We start from the raw sequence: 16,431 nt of genomic DNA, 5'->3' as shown, positions 1-16,431 counted from the left end.
CCAAAGGCGCTTCCAGTTCCACCTTAGCATGATTTCTCCATGTAGCCCTGTGTCGAGATCTCAAGCCATCTTTACTTATCACAACTTATCTCTCTCGCACCATGATCAACTAGTAGTCGACCTCCTCTAGTCTCCATCCAGCTCTTCAACCTTCTCTTCAAGACTACACAACACATCTATTCCTCTATGGATCTATTCTTCTATGGGTCTTCTCCAATGCTTTGAAAATCTTCTTTGTCTACTCAATCAATTTGAGCACAGTTCTTTATTCTTGTATGTGGTTTTAAGCCAATGACATAACTCATCCTCTTCTTCAAAGAAAGTGTCCTTCCATAGCTTCAACTCTTCGAGATATTTTTGAATGCTATGCCGCATGTCCCTATCACACCACAGCTCCATCTCAACTTTGTCGATATAACAAGTTCTCTCCCAATTTCTTGCAAGTAACACATTGGAGACGACATTGCAACATGGAGCATCATGCCGTGTCATGTCACGTCGTGCCAAGGTCATCGCATCACATTGCACATGTTATGGTAGAATCTCCTCCACATCCCTAAGCCTACTCCCCTCTCAAGATAGTATGCTCCGCACTATAGTTGTTCTAATATCATGTTACAATACTTCACGGAACTTCAAGTCATAGCCTGTCATGAAGCACAAATATGGCATAGAAAAAAAAAACACAATATATATCAATGAGGAATTCTTCGTATTCATAATATAGAAAGATGGCAACATTGAGACACATTTCAAGGAAAGAATCACATGTAAAAGCACATCTCAAGCAAAGCTGGAGTCACTACTATTCCTTATATGTGTGTTTCTAGCTCCAATGCCGTGGTATAGCTACAAAGCCCATATCCTTTAGGGAGAGGGACATGTAAAGCCAAGCAGCCTGGACATGTTAAAGGCCTGCCAACCAGTTTTGGAACGGTTCTTACTACAAAGAGGACAACTATAATCAAGAATTCTCGACTTTTTCATTTAAAAGAGAACCGAAGAAACCTCACAAGGGGAAAATTTTGTTAATAAAACTAAAATCGCAATTTTGAACTAGTGAGGTAGTGCCACAAGAGTAATTCTCATCTCGCTGGTGGCTAGGCATGCCGTGCCTATGAGAACATACTGCCCTTTTGCCAGAACTAATAAGAAACACATCAAAAAACAAAAAAAACAGTGAACATTTCCATTTTGGGAGTGGAAAATGTTTTCAGCACAAATTGCATAAGATAAGCAGTGGATAGCGTGTGCAAAATTAACGAATGCCGCTCACTTTTATCAATTCCAGGACAGGTACCTGTTTCACTTCAAAGTTAACATTGTAACACCCAGAAAAGGAAAAAGCAGATTGTAGACAATATTGGATTCCTCCACTGATGTGTATTTGTAGCTTGTTTCCATTTACAATATCTGTAGCTTGTTTCCATTTACTAGGGCACCATGGCATTTGGACACCCAAATACAGATATTTAGCAACCAGGAGATGTCCCATGATATGCTGCACTCTCTGCCTGCTTGCTTCTGCCTAATAACACGTCATTCAATATGGAACATTCTTAGGAAGGTTTCTGATGACATTGTTTTTTATTCCCAATTTAGTGCGCATAACATCAGCTTGAATCTGGGGGAGCTTTCTTGTTTCTTTTACAGTATAGACCTTGTCACGAGGTTCTCTGGTCACCAAGCCCATGCTCCTGTATCTGTTACAAGAAATAAGAAATGTCACATAAAGACAGAAAAATGTCCCAAACACATGAAACAGATGGGTTAACGAAGGCTTTCCATACTTTGCAACAAGCGAATATACCAAAACACCATCACGGGTGTCAGAGGGGCGAGGACGTTGCTTATAGTATCTTGCAAATTCCCGAGAGCCTAGAATTTTGGTGGATTGCTTTTCTCCCATATCATGTCGAATGACCAATTCTGAGCTCCCACTAAGTGCCAGGGGGGTAGGGGTTTCATCAACAGCCACAATTTGGGAATCCTCTTGAAACGTGTAGCTGTCGCGACATGTGCTCAAATTGTCATTGCAGTTGGTTGAGGAAAAAAAACGTTTCTTCCTACACCAGCTAAAACTTTCAATGCAAGCAACCTCATTATTCCTATGCTATACACAGAACAGAGTTTTGGCCATAAAGTGGACTTGGCTGGGCTAATATTCAATCGTTCACATTTGATTAGATCTGAACAAATTTACCAAAAATGAATATCCATTAAAGCTCCTGCTTTAGAAATGCAATTATTCAATTCAATCAGCATGCATTCTTAGGATCCATCTACAAGGTTAGATTTTTCTGATTACTAGCCCAGTTAAACACTCTGTAGAAGTTTAAGATTTACCTGGTAGAACTGTGTAGAAGTTTTAAGATTTGTCCAGTAAACCTACATGAAACGATGACATACAGTTCTATAACAATGTTTCCCTCTTAATGATTTACCCAGTAAAATTCCACTGTAGAAGTTCAAGATTTGCCCGGTAAACCTACATGAGAACGATGACCTACACTTCTATAACTATGTTCCTCTCCTAATATTTTACAATCACCAATCTTCCAACACTGCAGATACATTGATAAGCCAGAATGGCATAAGGGAACCCCTATGTTTCCAAATCACAACAGGGTATCTGCAGTTTAGCCAACTTGCAAGGGATACCCACTGGCATGTGGAAACAGCTAGGGCCTACAGAAATTATAACTGAACGAATTATGTGCCCCCGCAGATGCAACACCAATGACAGAACATACCACCAGCTCCAAAAAAGCAGTCATGAAACATGGTCAAACTTGAAACCAACCTGCTGCTGAAGCCACAGGTATTTAAATACATCAAAAGACAAACCTGCTACTGAAATCATAAAAGTCCTCTAACTCCTCATCTATGCCCCCATCCTCATATCGTAGCTTACAATGGCTCTTTGATATCATATGCTTTCGAACTGCCTCCAAACTTTGGAATTGTTTGCCTCGATCGTCACAATACAAGCAAACAAAACCCCTTGTCACCTGCATAGTGCAGGTAAAATCAATTGAAATTGCACATAAAAGCATGGTTCAACATATTTTATATTCACCTTCACCATGCAACTTATACCTTCAAGCCAAGATAATTCAGCATTCCACGAGGATCTTTGAGAAATTCTGAATCTGGAATGAAGAAACCATGCTGTTTGTGCATATGCTCAACACAACCTTCTATAGAGCCATCAGGTACAGCATCACAAAAGAAACATTGGCTTGCATTCCAAACACCCATCGTCTCATCCTCAAGTAACACATTTCTATCCCCTCTGTTCTCTGCTGATTCATCAGGGCTCTCATAACTCATCACCTCGTCACCATCATCACCAATTTCCTCCCACTCGTCACTTTCATCCTCTTCTCTGACAGATTGCCCTTTGCCATGATCTGCCCATGCAGGAACTGCCTTCTCATTATGCTCAGCCTTCACAAGTCGGTTGGGAGCAGGTCGTACACTAGGTTGTTGTACAGAAGCATTTGCTTCATTTGCTGCCTTCTGAAGGTGCAGCCTAGAATGCAAATGTTGTGCATGAGCTTTCATGCTCCGGTACTCCTTATCACAAATAGAGCATTTATATAGCATTGCTTGAGAAGACTCCTGTTTCTTCTTTTCATCTGCCAAAGCCTGAAGCCTTAAATTGAACAAAGCCTCAGATACACCCGGTACACCAGCAACCTGTAACCAGATTCCATTAAGACCAGGGAAGGCAGGCAAGCACTATAAACCATAAACATTACCAGTAAATTATATGCTTAGCCACCAAGTAGCAAATGGAATGTTGCCAGGTAAAAAATATCTCATATTATAACAGAGTTAGATGTTAGAATCGCATTGTACTCATCAAGTTATACAAATATAGTGCTCAGGCCAAATTTGGCATTTTACCATTTCAACATTCAACCAAGCCATGTGTAGTCTAATCTATCTATTTAGTTGCTTAAAGTTTGAGACAAGTATGCAGACGCTCTTTTAAGATTCTTTAGGCATGCAAAATATGCACATCCTTCTCTTTTGATTACACAGTCAAAGCCATTCTCAGAGTCTATGCTTGATCAGACTAATAACATTCAGCATATTTTGTATAATACATGTTAGAATCACACAGTAGTCGTCAAGCCATACAAACAACAAACCTGGATCAACTTTAAAAGTTCAACATTTCAAAACAGTCAAAGCAAGTTGTGTGTAGTCTGGTGTATCTCTTTAGTTGTTAAAAGGTTGTGTTGACATTCTTGAGATTTGTCGAGGCATGCAAGGTGTGCCTCAACAGAAGCACATGAATACCTTGCATGTGCTTCTGTTTTGATTTAAAAAGTCCAAAGCATTCTCAAACTCTATGCTTGATTACAAACTTGCTACCTACAGATTACTGTCAGTATCCAGGGACTCCGACTGATTCACTAAGACTCTTAACCTAATTTTCTGTCTACATAAAAGATTTCTAATGTAAACAAAGACTTTAATGTAACCCTAGGAATTTATTGCTGGCCAACCAGCTGCCATATTTAGCATATTTTGGGCCTACTTATTTAGTGGCTCCTCCTCTCATTCAATCATCATCATTCTTCAGGTGGTCTTCTTATTGGAGAGAGGAGCCACACCAATGCCCACACAACTAGTGACTCATTCTTGTACGCGTCATTCTCATGTTTGGTATATGGATTCCATTTCCCAAGCACATCTCTAAGTTCTCTTTCTTTGCAGTGTTCTTTTGTTCTTTTGCTCTTCTCTCGTGTTCAACAGTTTATTTCAGCAGTTCTCTATGCTTCCTTTGCTACACCACTTCTGACATGGTATCAAATTGCAAGATCTAGGTTCCTGCTGCAGCATTTCTGCTGATTACAAGTCTTTCTTCCCCCTGCTGATCAAGCCTACGTTTTTCAGACCGGCAATCTATGTTTTCAGCCTGCGCCTGGATTTCAGGCTGCAATCGTCAATTTGCTACATGAAGTGCTCCACCCACCTGCGTTTTTGGTTTTCTGCCCCTAACCATGGCTGGGCATGTCACCAAGTGGTGATACTTTTTGCAGTTGCTTTCCTTATTTGCTTATATAAATATTTTATTTTTCTTTTCTTTAGTTGCTGTTTCTTTTTACCCCCAAAGAATTAAGCCGGGATCTTTGCATGGCTAGAAGAGGCAACCATTGGGACAAATTGGACTAATGGTTTGTCTAAGCCTTGGGATCGGATTGAATGGGCACTGAAGAATAGAATGCCAGTGGTTTGGGATTGTGTGCTTAGCCACTAGAGATGGTGCAAGACAATGCGCCTGGCCAAGATAGAAGATGCACATGTGAGAATGCCCACGGAATAAAAGTCATCGTAACTAAGCCACATTACACTTTTTGATGTGGTTGCAATGATAAAAGTTGCTCAGAACAACTTTAGGAATGCACAGATCACCATCCCTAAAATTTAGAGAGTTACTATTTTTGGACCTCAGAATCTATTTGCGTCATTATCTTCGCTTTTACACAAGGATTAATTCTCTCATCTGAGCCAAGGTCAAAATTTGCACCGATCATGGAGAATTTTAGACCAAAAGGTTTAAACGGGAAAATTGTTACATGTATGACATGTGTTACAATTTGGGCACAAATTCCCAAAAGAGAGAGAGAGAGAGAGAGAGAGCATTTTTATAAAAAAACATAATAGGCAGGAAGGGCAGATCTGAGAGTGCAGTTTTCAAGGGCTAAGGGCAGATTGTTGCAAGTACATCAGCTATGGAGAATACTTCTTGGTCTCTGACTCATGTACGGAGGTAGAGCTTACTCTCTCTGGTCAACTCTCTCTCTATTCTCAGAGGAAATGCTCTGCATGATGGGTTGATTCCATCGAATGTCAGTTCTGTGTTTTCTTTGCACTTCTGCTAAGGCAAGAGCCTCACTATCCAAGTTCAAGAGAAGCTGATTGCTTCCCCAATGCAGGAACTAAAGAAAGTGATGGCCATGTCACACAAGAACAGGGTTTTCAGCTCTAATTTAATGCTGTTTTTGGAACTATTTTAATGTTGGAACGATGGCAAGGTCAAAGGCTTTGTAGTTCAACTAGTTTGGAACAGATCTGGAATGGAATAAGGCTGAGAAAAGGTCAAGAAACAGGTAAAAATAGTAAATACAGAGTTCTACAGACTACAATTCTGCACTTGACTTATCGAGTTATGGTCAAAGAAAGTGTTTTCCTGCTTGGGATGTTGTTTTGGATATGCTGGACAGTAAAAACAATAAATACAGAGTTTTGCAGACTGCAATTCTACACTTGATTTATTGAGTTATGGTCATAGAAAGTGTTTTCCTAAAAGGAATGTTGTTCTAGATATGCTATACTGTTCTTACGCAGCTGAGATTTACTCAAAAAAGATGAAAACCAATTGTTCATAGGTTTTGTATTTTAGAACATTTCATTTTTGTAACTTTGCATATTTTAATTGATAAAGATGTACCAAGAGGGGAGCCAGTCTTCGAGGCCAATCTGGTGTTCAGCGAGGGAGTGAGGTCTCTATTTGTGTATATGTGAAAAAACCAGGTATTAATTGAAGGGACTATCGCTTTATGTGAGTCATCGACCGGTTTCAAGGCGATTGTTTGTAAAGCCCAGTTTTGCTATTCTTGGCAATTTTTGAACGGTTTTCTTCATTTTGCAGCAATTGGCCTTCGTTTTGTGAACTCTCATTTTGTGAAGTCTTTGCTGTTGGTTTAGTTGCCTTCCCTCTCCGTATACTCTCTATCCTCTATGTTCTCCTTCTTCTCCGCTCCAAATGGCTCCTCCATGCACTTCTACAAATTATAAGCTACATGGACCTGATTATCTTACATGGAGTGCTGTGATGAAAGCTTGGTTTGTGCACAAGTGGCTTTAGTACATTGTATGTGGAGCTATTCCTCGGTCTCAATGTCCTTTTTCTATTCTCAAAGATTTTAATGAGAGCAACCATGAGGAAGCTATGCTTGCATGGGATTCAAACAATGCTCATGTATATTTTGCACCGCTTCAGTGTATTTCTAACGAAGTTCGTCGAGCAGTTATATCTAGTAGGACATCCCCAGAGATATGGTTGAAGCTTCAAATGTTGTATGAGGCACCTTCCCCTATGCATGTTGTGACCCTTTATGGACAAATTCAATAGATGAAATTTGAGTCCAAGGACATCATTCAGTCATTTTTGCTCCATGTTACACAAGTACATGACCAACTTCAACACATGTAGTCTACCGCTTCGAGAGACACATCTAGTGGATACGATGCTCTACAAGCTCCCCCCAAAGTTTGATGGAGTGGCCAATGAGGGTGTAGACATCCTCTACAACTGTGACCTTTATACATATGTCCTCGATACTACTTGAGCATAAGACGTATTTGCATTTACAAGGCCGGTGTTATCACTGTGGTAGGAAGGGTCACTGGTCGAAGAACTGCAAGGAGTTAGCAGCCTCACGAAAGAAAAAGAAGCGGAATGCAACCTCCTCCAATGCATCATCCTCTTCCTCAGACTCCGACTCCGATCCTCCAAGCAAGAAGGAATCCGCAATGCAGAAAGAATCCACTTCTTCAAACCGCGGAAAGGGCTTGATTGCCCCTTCCTTGACTGCTTTCTAGTCCAAGTGATACAATCATCCCTCACATATCTCCGATGCCAGAAAGGGAGTGTGAGAGTGGGGAGATGGGACGATTGCACCTCATCGGTACAAGAGCACACATTCCAAAGAGGAACATTCTTGACGCATTGATCAAAGTCTGGCACGTTCAAATCCTAGAGCTGGGATTGATATCCAGGTTCATGATGAGTTGTTTCTTTGACAATGAGCGGGATTGGCTTCTAGTCTTGAGCTCACATGAGGGGACACTTTGGCGGTATTGGCCAAAGGCGGGGAATCCATGGTCACATATGTTCAGAGGCATTTTTTACAAGATAGTCTTGTATGCTACTGCGAGACATTGTTGACAAATATGGAGACTTGTTATGACTCTTCTCTATTTTCAAGTGCTAGTACGATCTCCGAGGCACCTTGGTGGTGGCTTGATCACTCACTACTTGGGTATCCATGGTTCTACTCTGGTGGTTCTTTCTTATATATCATTCTCATTGTCTCGTATCACATCACCCATGATCTAAGAGAGGGTGTTAGCAGTCTAGTCAGCTCATGTGTGAGTCTAGGCTATGCTTGATATTACTGGGTAATTAAGGCACTTTATAGTGGTTATATTAGTGAATATTTAGGCATTTATTACTGGCCGAACAGGTGCCATATTTGGCATATTTGGATCTATTTATTCAATGGCTCCTCCTCTCAATCAATCATCATCATTCTTTAGGTGGTCTTCCTATTGGAGAGAAGAGCCACTACTAGTGCCCACATAGCTAGTGACCCATTGTTGTATGCGTCATTCTCGAATTTAGTATATGAATTCCATTTCCCAAGCACATCTCTAAGTTATCTTCCTTTGCAGTGTTTTTTTGTTCTTTTGTTCTTCTATCTTGTGTTTAGTAGTCTATTTCAACACTTGTCTATGCTTCCATTGTTACACCACTTCTAACAAGGTTTAGTCATGAGCAAAAGCAAAGATACAATTGAAGGTTTTTTAATCTCTATTAAGAAACAAACTAGAAGGTTGTGGTCACAAGGTTGAATAACGGTATGTAACATTCATGCAATTCTAAAAGCGATACTCTTTTTGGCAAGTGGTACATGTTAAGTCATAGATACGCACACATGATGTCATAAAAGACTGTAGTCAAATTAGTGCCTACAATCTTTTAGACTTTGTAAGTGGCATGAAATTATTTTCCTATACTAAGCTATTCATGGAAAAATAAGTGGAATTTCAAAATATTCTTTTCCTTCACATGGACTTCTAAAGTGGCACAACATTTTGATTCTATGTCAAGTTATATAAGCAAAAGAAAATAAGTGCATTTTAGAATAGTATGATGTATCATGATCAAAAGATTGAAAAACAAGGGCAGATAGGCCACTAAGCCTAAATCTTAGAACATCACTATTTGTTGACAAAAGACACATGGCACTTGGATGCACACAATGTCATGTAAAGAAGTATAGTCAAGTTAGTATCAAGAGTAGCCATTTCAAGAGTAAACTTTTTGCCTATGAAAGAGGAGCGTGTGGCCACCTTCTTACACCACCAAATTCTTCACATAGAGAAGGGCAGCATGTGGCATAATCATATGGAACTCCATTCCATGGCAAGGAACTTTGGAATACATCCTATAAGCATCACCATTCCCTTGAGGGTGTGTACGTGTCAAATCCTAAAACTTTAAATCATTTCTCACTCATATCAGAGTGGTGCAATGCTACTTGAAATAGTTTTGTATTTTGGGCTTTATATCACTTTAAGTTGCAAACTTTGTCAACTTATCATAGTGGCATGGCATTCCCAAATATATTTAGTATCCTGATTCCCATTTCGAAAAGGAGTCACGATGCACGTTCCATCTATACATTTCCATTCCATCTTACTATGGCGTGTGAAGTGTGTGAGCTAGCACTCAACCATTGTACTCTTTGGTTACCATAGTGAGCTTGCTCCTGTTTACAATTTCTCTTATTATTCTGCTGTTGCATTTTGCTTTTCTAACATGGTACCAAAGGTTTAGGTTCCTCAAAGCAATTGTGCTTGCCATGTTGATGCCCTTAAAGCCGCAGATTGTACTAATCGTGATGTGCAGCTGTTCTATAGGCTATGTTCCTTAGGTCAAACTGCACAATTGCTGAGGGTTTCTTAAAGGAGAGGTATGAAATGTGCTCTATAGGGTGTATACAAGTTTCATAAGACATTTGAAATGAATTTCATTCAAGACCGAAAAAAATCATGAAGCTTTATATACAAATATAAATATAAAGTGTATAAAAAACATCATGTAACATAGCAAATACTCTTGCTCATGAATCTTGAGAAAAAAATGAACATGAAACATAACATCAATATATGTTACAAGAATGCACATGAAGGGAAGCGAAGGCGTGCAAGACAAGATAACAAAAACACATGAATACCATGCCTCAAAAACAAACAAATGGCATCCATATCGAAAGTACAAGAAACAAAGCAATAAAAAGAGGCACAAGGCTCTCTGCTATGAGCTACAACCAACTTTCCATGCTCTCTCACTATCTCCACGATCAAGACACAAAAACAAGCGTGAGAGAGGAGTCATACATAGCTCCTAAAAGAGAGCATGTCGACCAACCATAAAAGCAACGAGTTGGCCAGCACAAAACATAAAGTATCTAAATCAAAGGCTACAAACACATGCCTCATACCCATGATCTATACACTGCAAGTATCCACTCTCAAATCATGAGTGATCAATATAGCGAAATATACAATGACACGCTTGAAAATCCTCCAAATGTCCATCATGAATCATACCACAATAGGCACCAAGAAACCCTCAACTCCATAGTATATGTATCCATAACAATAATGAACCATGGATCTCCTCACGTTGAGTGTATCAACAATTCCAAATGCACCTCAAAAGCAACACGTAAGTCAATGTTGATTGTGCTCAAGCCCTAATCATAGAAGTAGCAACACTAGAATTCTTTGTATGTCACATATAGCCTTGCAAAACTCACTGTGTACAATGGATTCGGCTCCTTCAACCATATTGCCATAGTGTCCCCCCATGTGAGAACCAACTAGGAGCTAAACCAACTCATTGTCTAAAACTCCCATCATGGATCTAAAATCACACCAACTCTGAGGTTTCAAATTGCCAAATAAGTGATGCATGTAGAAAAGCCACACACAATGGTCCACCATATCATAAATGTCTAAAGAAGGAATGACCCACTCCCACCCTCTATCCCTCTATGGCCTAGGAACACATCAGGGGTTCAAAACACTAGGACTAGAAAGGAGCTTCTACTATGGCAACAAGAACAGCCATGGTAGAGTTGGAGTCAAATGAAAAGACATTGCCACCCTTGTCCTTGCCACTTGTCTTCTACAAAGCCTCAACTTTCTTGTAGTCTTTCCTAGAGATGCCCATACTTGCCACCAAAGGGAAACTTCCTCTCTTTTTTTTCCCACAAATCTTCCTTTGCTCCAACCAAGAGACTTGTTGCATCACCACTCCCAAATTGAGAAGCCAACCTTCCACAAAACCTCAAGGTGGATTTATGCTCAACTACCATAGATATTATATGCTGAAAAGTCTCCAACTCAAAGTTTGGGCCCTCAATGCATTATCAACACCATTATACTTTGGAGAAAGCTTGTATGAAACAATCTCCACCAATTGAACCTCTAAAAGAGCCGAAGCCATGTTTCAAAGATGATCCTAGAAAGTGGTCACTCAAAGTAGAAAAGTTTCTCCCTCCTCAAGGCAAAGTTTTGGAAACCACCATACAAGGTTGAAGGTGCGAAGTTGCCAACCATTTCAAAAATGGGAGGTATGAAAAGGTTTTCCAAGGTTTCATACGAGCTTTTTGGAATGTAAGAAATGGGTTTCAGTCAAGATGAAAATTATTTACTCTGTGTGTGTGTGTGTGTGTGTGTGTGTTTGGAGATACCTCTCTCGAGGCCTAGCTCTCCAAGGTGCATCACGACATGGGGTCGTAGTGCATCATGCTTGGGCATGGTTAGGCTACCCAAGGCATCCCGCCATATTCTAGAGTAGGGATGGTGAGTGCATTGAGTGACTAGGAAGGGGGATGGGGAGAGGTGAGTGGTGCAGAGTGACCCAATGAAGGGTTTTATGCATGCAACCCTGCATGAGCACCAAAAAAGCTACGGTGAAGGGTTTTATGCATGCAACCCTGCATGAGCACCAAACAAGCTACGGTGACGTGAACTCCCTGCCCATTGGGGGGAGGTGTCAAGGTGGATTGTTGTGACGCATCAACACCGTGGCATGTCACAATATCGTGCCATGTCATGTGATGGTCTTGGGGGTGGCTCCTAGCCCAAAGGGGAAGCTGAGACGCGCTATGATGTGTCATGTTATGGTGTTGTACTATGTTATGGTGTCATGTTGAGATGGTCTGCGGTGCAACGTGCAAGGCCAAGACCAAGGGGGATCCGTTACACTGCGTGCGAGCGTGCGTGCGTGCATGCGTGTAAATATATATGCACTTAAAGTCCCATAGGCCACAACAAAACACATATTGCACATGATTCAACATTGTATACAAAATCTAAGTGAACAATCAATAAAACAACAATTTACATGTACAGCATCCATATTTCATGATTCATGCTACAGAATATAAAAGAAGCATAATGCTATAGATTAAAAAGTACTTAAACATACAAACTACAATCAATCAATAATAATCCATGCCTCTATAGGACTTCAAAATGAATCCATGGACCATGTGACATGCCACAAGAATTGTAAAAGTTGCCATTAAACATGTTCAAACTTCGGATCTCTCTCTCCATAGGCTAGCTTTGACTAAGTGAAAAATGATAATTTGATCCCACGTGCAAAATTGGGCCAATTGTAATCTCCATGGATCAAAACTTCAATTGTTTCCTACAATTCAAAAATGTCTAGACATTTTTAACATCTCTTACCTTCAAGAAACACATTTCCTAGCAACTATGACAAGGTAACAACTTGCATAGTGGATTGAGCCTCATAGATGCCACAAAGCTTGGTCAATATAGCAAGGGAAGTCATACAAGAGATAACAGATGGTAAAACCCAATTGGAGATCTCCCTAAGAAATGTCGAATAGGCAACATCATCATCTTGATTACAATCCAAAAATGCATCAACATACTCATCTTTTTCCACCTTTGTGGACTCACTAGATGAAGATGGACATTGGGATCTTGGGTTCTCTTCAATGACAATATATTTTTGCACAAAGGGGCATCTTGATGATGTCTTGATCCCCCATTACTTGGGCATTCATGATCCTATCTAATGGGCATTGTTGCATGTACTACGATGAGTCCTTATCATTGTAAATTTTATTGTACTACAAGTTGGCACATAGATGTTGTTGTGACAATCACACTACTACACTTAGCAATCCAATAATCATATCCAATAACTTGCCCTTTCCACCAACCCCTTGACATCTACATTTATCACTGCAACCTATCCTCCTACTTGCGGACTACTTCTGAATTGTTGCACTTGTTTTCAATCTCCCTCCCCTAGAGGATCATCGTGTTTTGTGGTTTTTTGCATTCTCTCCTCCTTGAGGATATCATCCTTTACCTACGTCCAACATTGAGAGAGTATAGTTTGCTACATTAAGATCCATTGACAGCGTAACTGAAAAACACCTAGAATCCAGCCTGCACATGAGACACGACACAAGCCATATTCACAATAAAAGGTAATAGACATCAAACTTACCTCTATGAAGATATGCTAGGGTTTGCACTGAGGAAACACAACATGTACCGCCATGACTAAAACACAAAGACTTAGGCGATGACAAGCAACACTCAACCCTTTTTAAAAAAACACAAACACAGAACTCAAAACTCAAACACAAAGAGAAGAAATTGTTAGGAATAAAGGGTCACCATGCATTTTACAGTATTTGGGTGTGCACGCACCCTTACACATGTACTTAATATATATTATTAAAACCTAAAGTGGTACACTTCGTCATTGTACCCACACATTGAGTGACGTGCTCTCACTCTCTACTCTGCTCTCATTCCCTCTCCCACTGTGCATATCTCAGCACAACATTCTGTCTCGATGCTCACGCACTCAACATAAAACTAGTATCAAAGCGAGCAAGAGGCAACTTGACGGTCGGTCTATTGCTACAGGAACCACAGGCCAACGGACAATTGGTCGAGCAATCGACAGGCTAGCAAGCGGGCGACAGGTAGCATAGGTCCAATAGTCAATACACAGGACCAGCGAGCACAGCGACGGACTAGGAACAAATGATGGGTTGCGGTAATCAAGCAAGCTAGGAATAGGTGATGGGCTGTGGCCAAGTGGGCGACACGCAATAGGTCAAGTCGCAAGCGACACACGGCAGGTCAACGCCATCACAACGCTCTAATTCGACAGACATTCTTTGTCTTTTTTTAAAAATTATTTTCTACAATTTTGTTCTCTGCCCACCCTTGAGCATTTTGCTTTTCCCAGATTGGGAATTTCAATGCAAAAAAAGACAATCTGACTCAAAAATTGCAAATTTAGTGTACATTTGCTCGGAAAAATTTGGATCTTTTCACATTTTAGTGAATTTTTTTCGATTTCACTAAAGTTTATGCACATCAAACCCAAGTAAAAATGGGGCTTTTGCAAAATGTCATCAATTTGTGTAAGAATTGCCTGGTGTATGTACTTGGGTACATGAATTGATGCAATCTAGGTGAATTCCTTTTGAAAACTTTGGGCTTTTGACCGAAATCATCAAATTTGTGCTCGAGAATGCATTTGGAGCAGAAATTGCAGCAGAATTTTGGGGATTTCACATGTAATTAGTGTATTGGCCTATAAATGTGGTTGTAATTGCTTGTGGAGCATAGTAGTAGACATTCTCTAATTTTGAAAATCAATTTGCAGATCTGAAATTTTTGCAATTTCTTGATTTTCACTGCTGGTTAGTACTTGTAGTGTGCTATGGTCATTTGTGTGACATTTGGGCTTGCATTTGCTGACTTTTGAGTCAATTTAGTGCTGCAAATCATGGCTGAAAACAATGACAACAACAACTCTTTGCACATCAAGAAGCTTGAGGGTGCACACAATTTTGCAATATGGCAAAAACAATGCTACAATGTCTTGGTGCAGAAGAAACAGGTGAAGCCCATCAAAGCAAAGGGAATAAGACCAGCAAGTATGGAACAAGAAGAGTGGGATGATTTGGATAAGCTTGCACGCTCTACCATAGAGCTCTCAATGTCAAACAACTTGCTCTTTAACATTGAGAAGCTGAATTCTGCATTTGCAATGTAGCAAAGAATGGAAGAATTGTATGCTCAGAAAAGTGCAACCAACAAGGTTTTTGGCTAAAAAAGTTGATGGACCTTCGCATGAAAGAAGGTATAGCCATGTTTGTACACTTGAATGAGTTCAACTCAATTTTCAGTCAGCTGATTGCTTTGAATTTCCACATTGATGATGAGTTCAAGGCTGCTTTCTTGCTATGCACTTTGCATGAAAGGATACTTTCAGGACAACTTTGAGTAACTCAAATGCTCAGTTGTTATATTCTGATGTGGAGAGTTCTTTGCTGATTGAAGAACTCAACAGACAAAATAATTCAACAAACAAGTCTTCTAATGCATTGCACACTAGGGGCAAATTCCAACGAAAGGGCAATTCTGAAAATAGAGCATGCAGCAAGTCTCATGGCAAACATGTAAAGTGTCATCATTATGGCAAGAAAGAGCACTACAAACATGAGTGTTTTCAATTAAAAAAAGAGAAAGGCAAAAGCAAAAACACTGAAGACAACAAGGCTGAGAAAAAGGACAGCCAACCTACAAAGAAAAGCAATGTGAAAATAGAGGAGGTAAATGTAGTCACTCATGAGAATGACAATGACGATGATGTACTTCTTGCTTCTTCTTTGAGTACACATGCATTGATTGCAAATTCTGATGATGGCATGCACTCTTGGATACTTGATTCAGGTGCATCTTTTCATATCACACCACATCATGAGTGGTTTTCTGACTACAATGGTGGTGCACGTTGTGTTATTCACTTCGGGGATAACTATGCATGTAAAATTGCAGGTTTTGGCAATGTGAAATTGGAATTTCAGCATGGTTCCATGCTTGTTTTGCATAATGTGAGGCATGTACCTCAGCTCAAGAAGAGCTTGATAAGCACAAGGCAACTAGATGACGAAAGCAAGCACACCACCTTTGGGGATAGCAAATGGAAAATTTGTAAAAGCTATTGCATTGTTACCAAGGGCTCCAAAAGTGATAATTTGTATCCTTTGCATGTATCTAGCGTGTGTAACCATGTTGTCGCCATAACCGTGCAACCAAGTGTTTCTTTGTGGCATAACCAATTGGGACACGAGTCAAACTAGAATGAAAAAGCTTTATCATTTGGGTTATTTGCGGGCTTTGAGGTATGCTGATTTTGAACAATGTGACCATTGTATTCATGGTAAGCATGCTCAAACATCACATAAAAAATCTCTCTCTAAAGTCTTCACCCTTAAGAGTTGGTATATTCACATGTATGCCAAATGCCAAGGTTATCTCTAAGGGGAAATATATATATGCTGATTTTGAACAATGTGACCATTGTATTCATGGTAAGCATGCTCAAACATCACATAAAAAATCTCTCTCTAAAGTCTTCACCCTTAAGAGTTGGTATATTCACATGTATGCCAAATGCCAAGGTTATCTCTAAGGGGAAATATATATTTCATTACTTTCATTGATGATGCCACACACAGAGTATGGGTTTGTCATAAAGAT

The 16,431-nt window shown here is 40.0% G+C and overlaps 1 protein-coding gene across 1 annotated transcript in view; it reads right to left on the bottom strand.

Annotated features, from left to right (window-relative positions):
• Positions 1-1,267: 1,267 nt before the first annotated feature.
• LOC148016237 (cytoplasmic 60S subunit biogenesis factor REI1 homolog 2-like) overlaps positions 1,268-16,431 on the bottom strand; it is a 29,278-nt gene continuing 14,114 nt past the window's right edge. The window contains exons 2-5 of the mRNA XM_087664469.1: positions 3,100-3,702; positions 2,848-3,011; positions 1,791-2,006; positions 1,268-1,703 (exon numbers count right to left, since the gene is read on the bottom strand). Coding sequence (XP_087520595.1) covers positions 1,544-1,703; positions 1,791-2,006; positions 2,848-3,011; positions 3,100-3,702 — 1,143 coding nt within the window. The 3' untranslated portion in view covers positions 1,268-1,543. The remainder of the gene's footprint in view (positions 1,704-1,790; positions 2,007-2,847; positions 3,012-3,099; positions 3,703-16,431) is intronic.

The sequence above is a fragment of the Lygodium microphyllum genome, chromosome 23, assembly GCF_053477565.2.
Source record: "Lygodium microphyllum isolate KBCC chromosome 23, Lygodium_microphyllum_v1.1.10, whole genome shotgun sequence".
Taxonomy (NCBI): Eukaryota; Viridiplantae; Streptophyta; class Polypodiopsida; order Schizaeales; family Lygodiaceae; genus Lygodium; species Lygodium microphyllum.
This window is presented reverse-complemented; position numbering and strand designations above follow the sequence as displayed.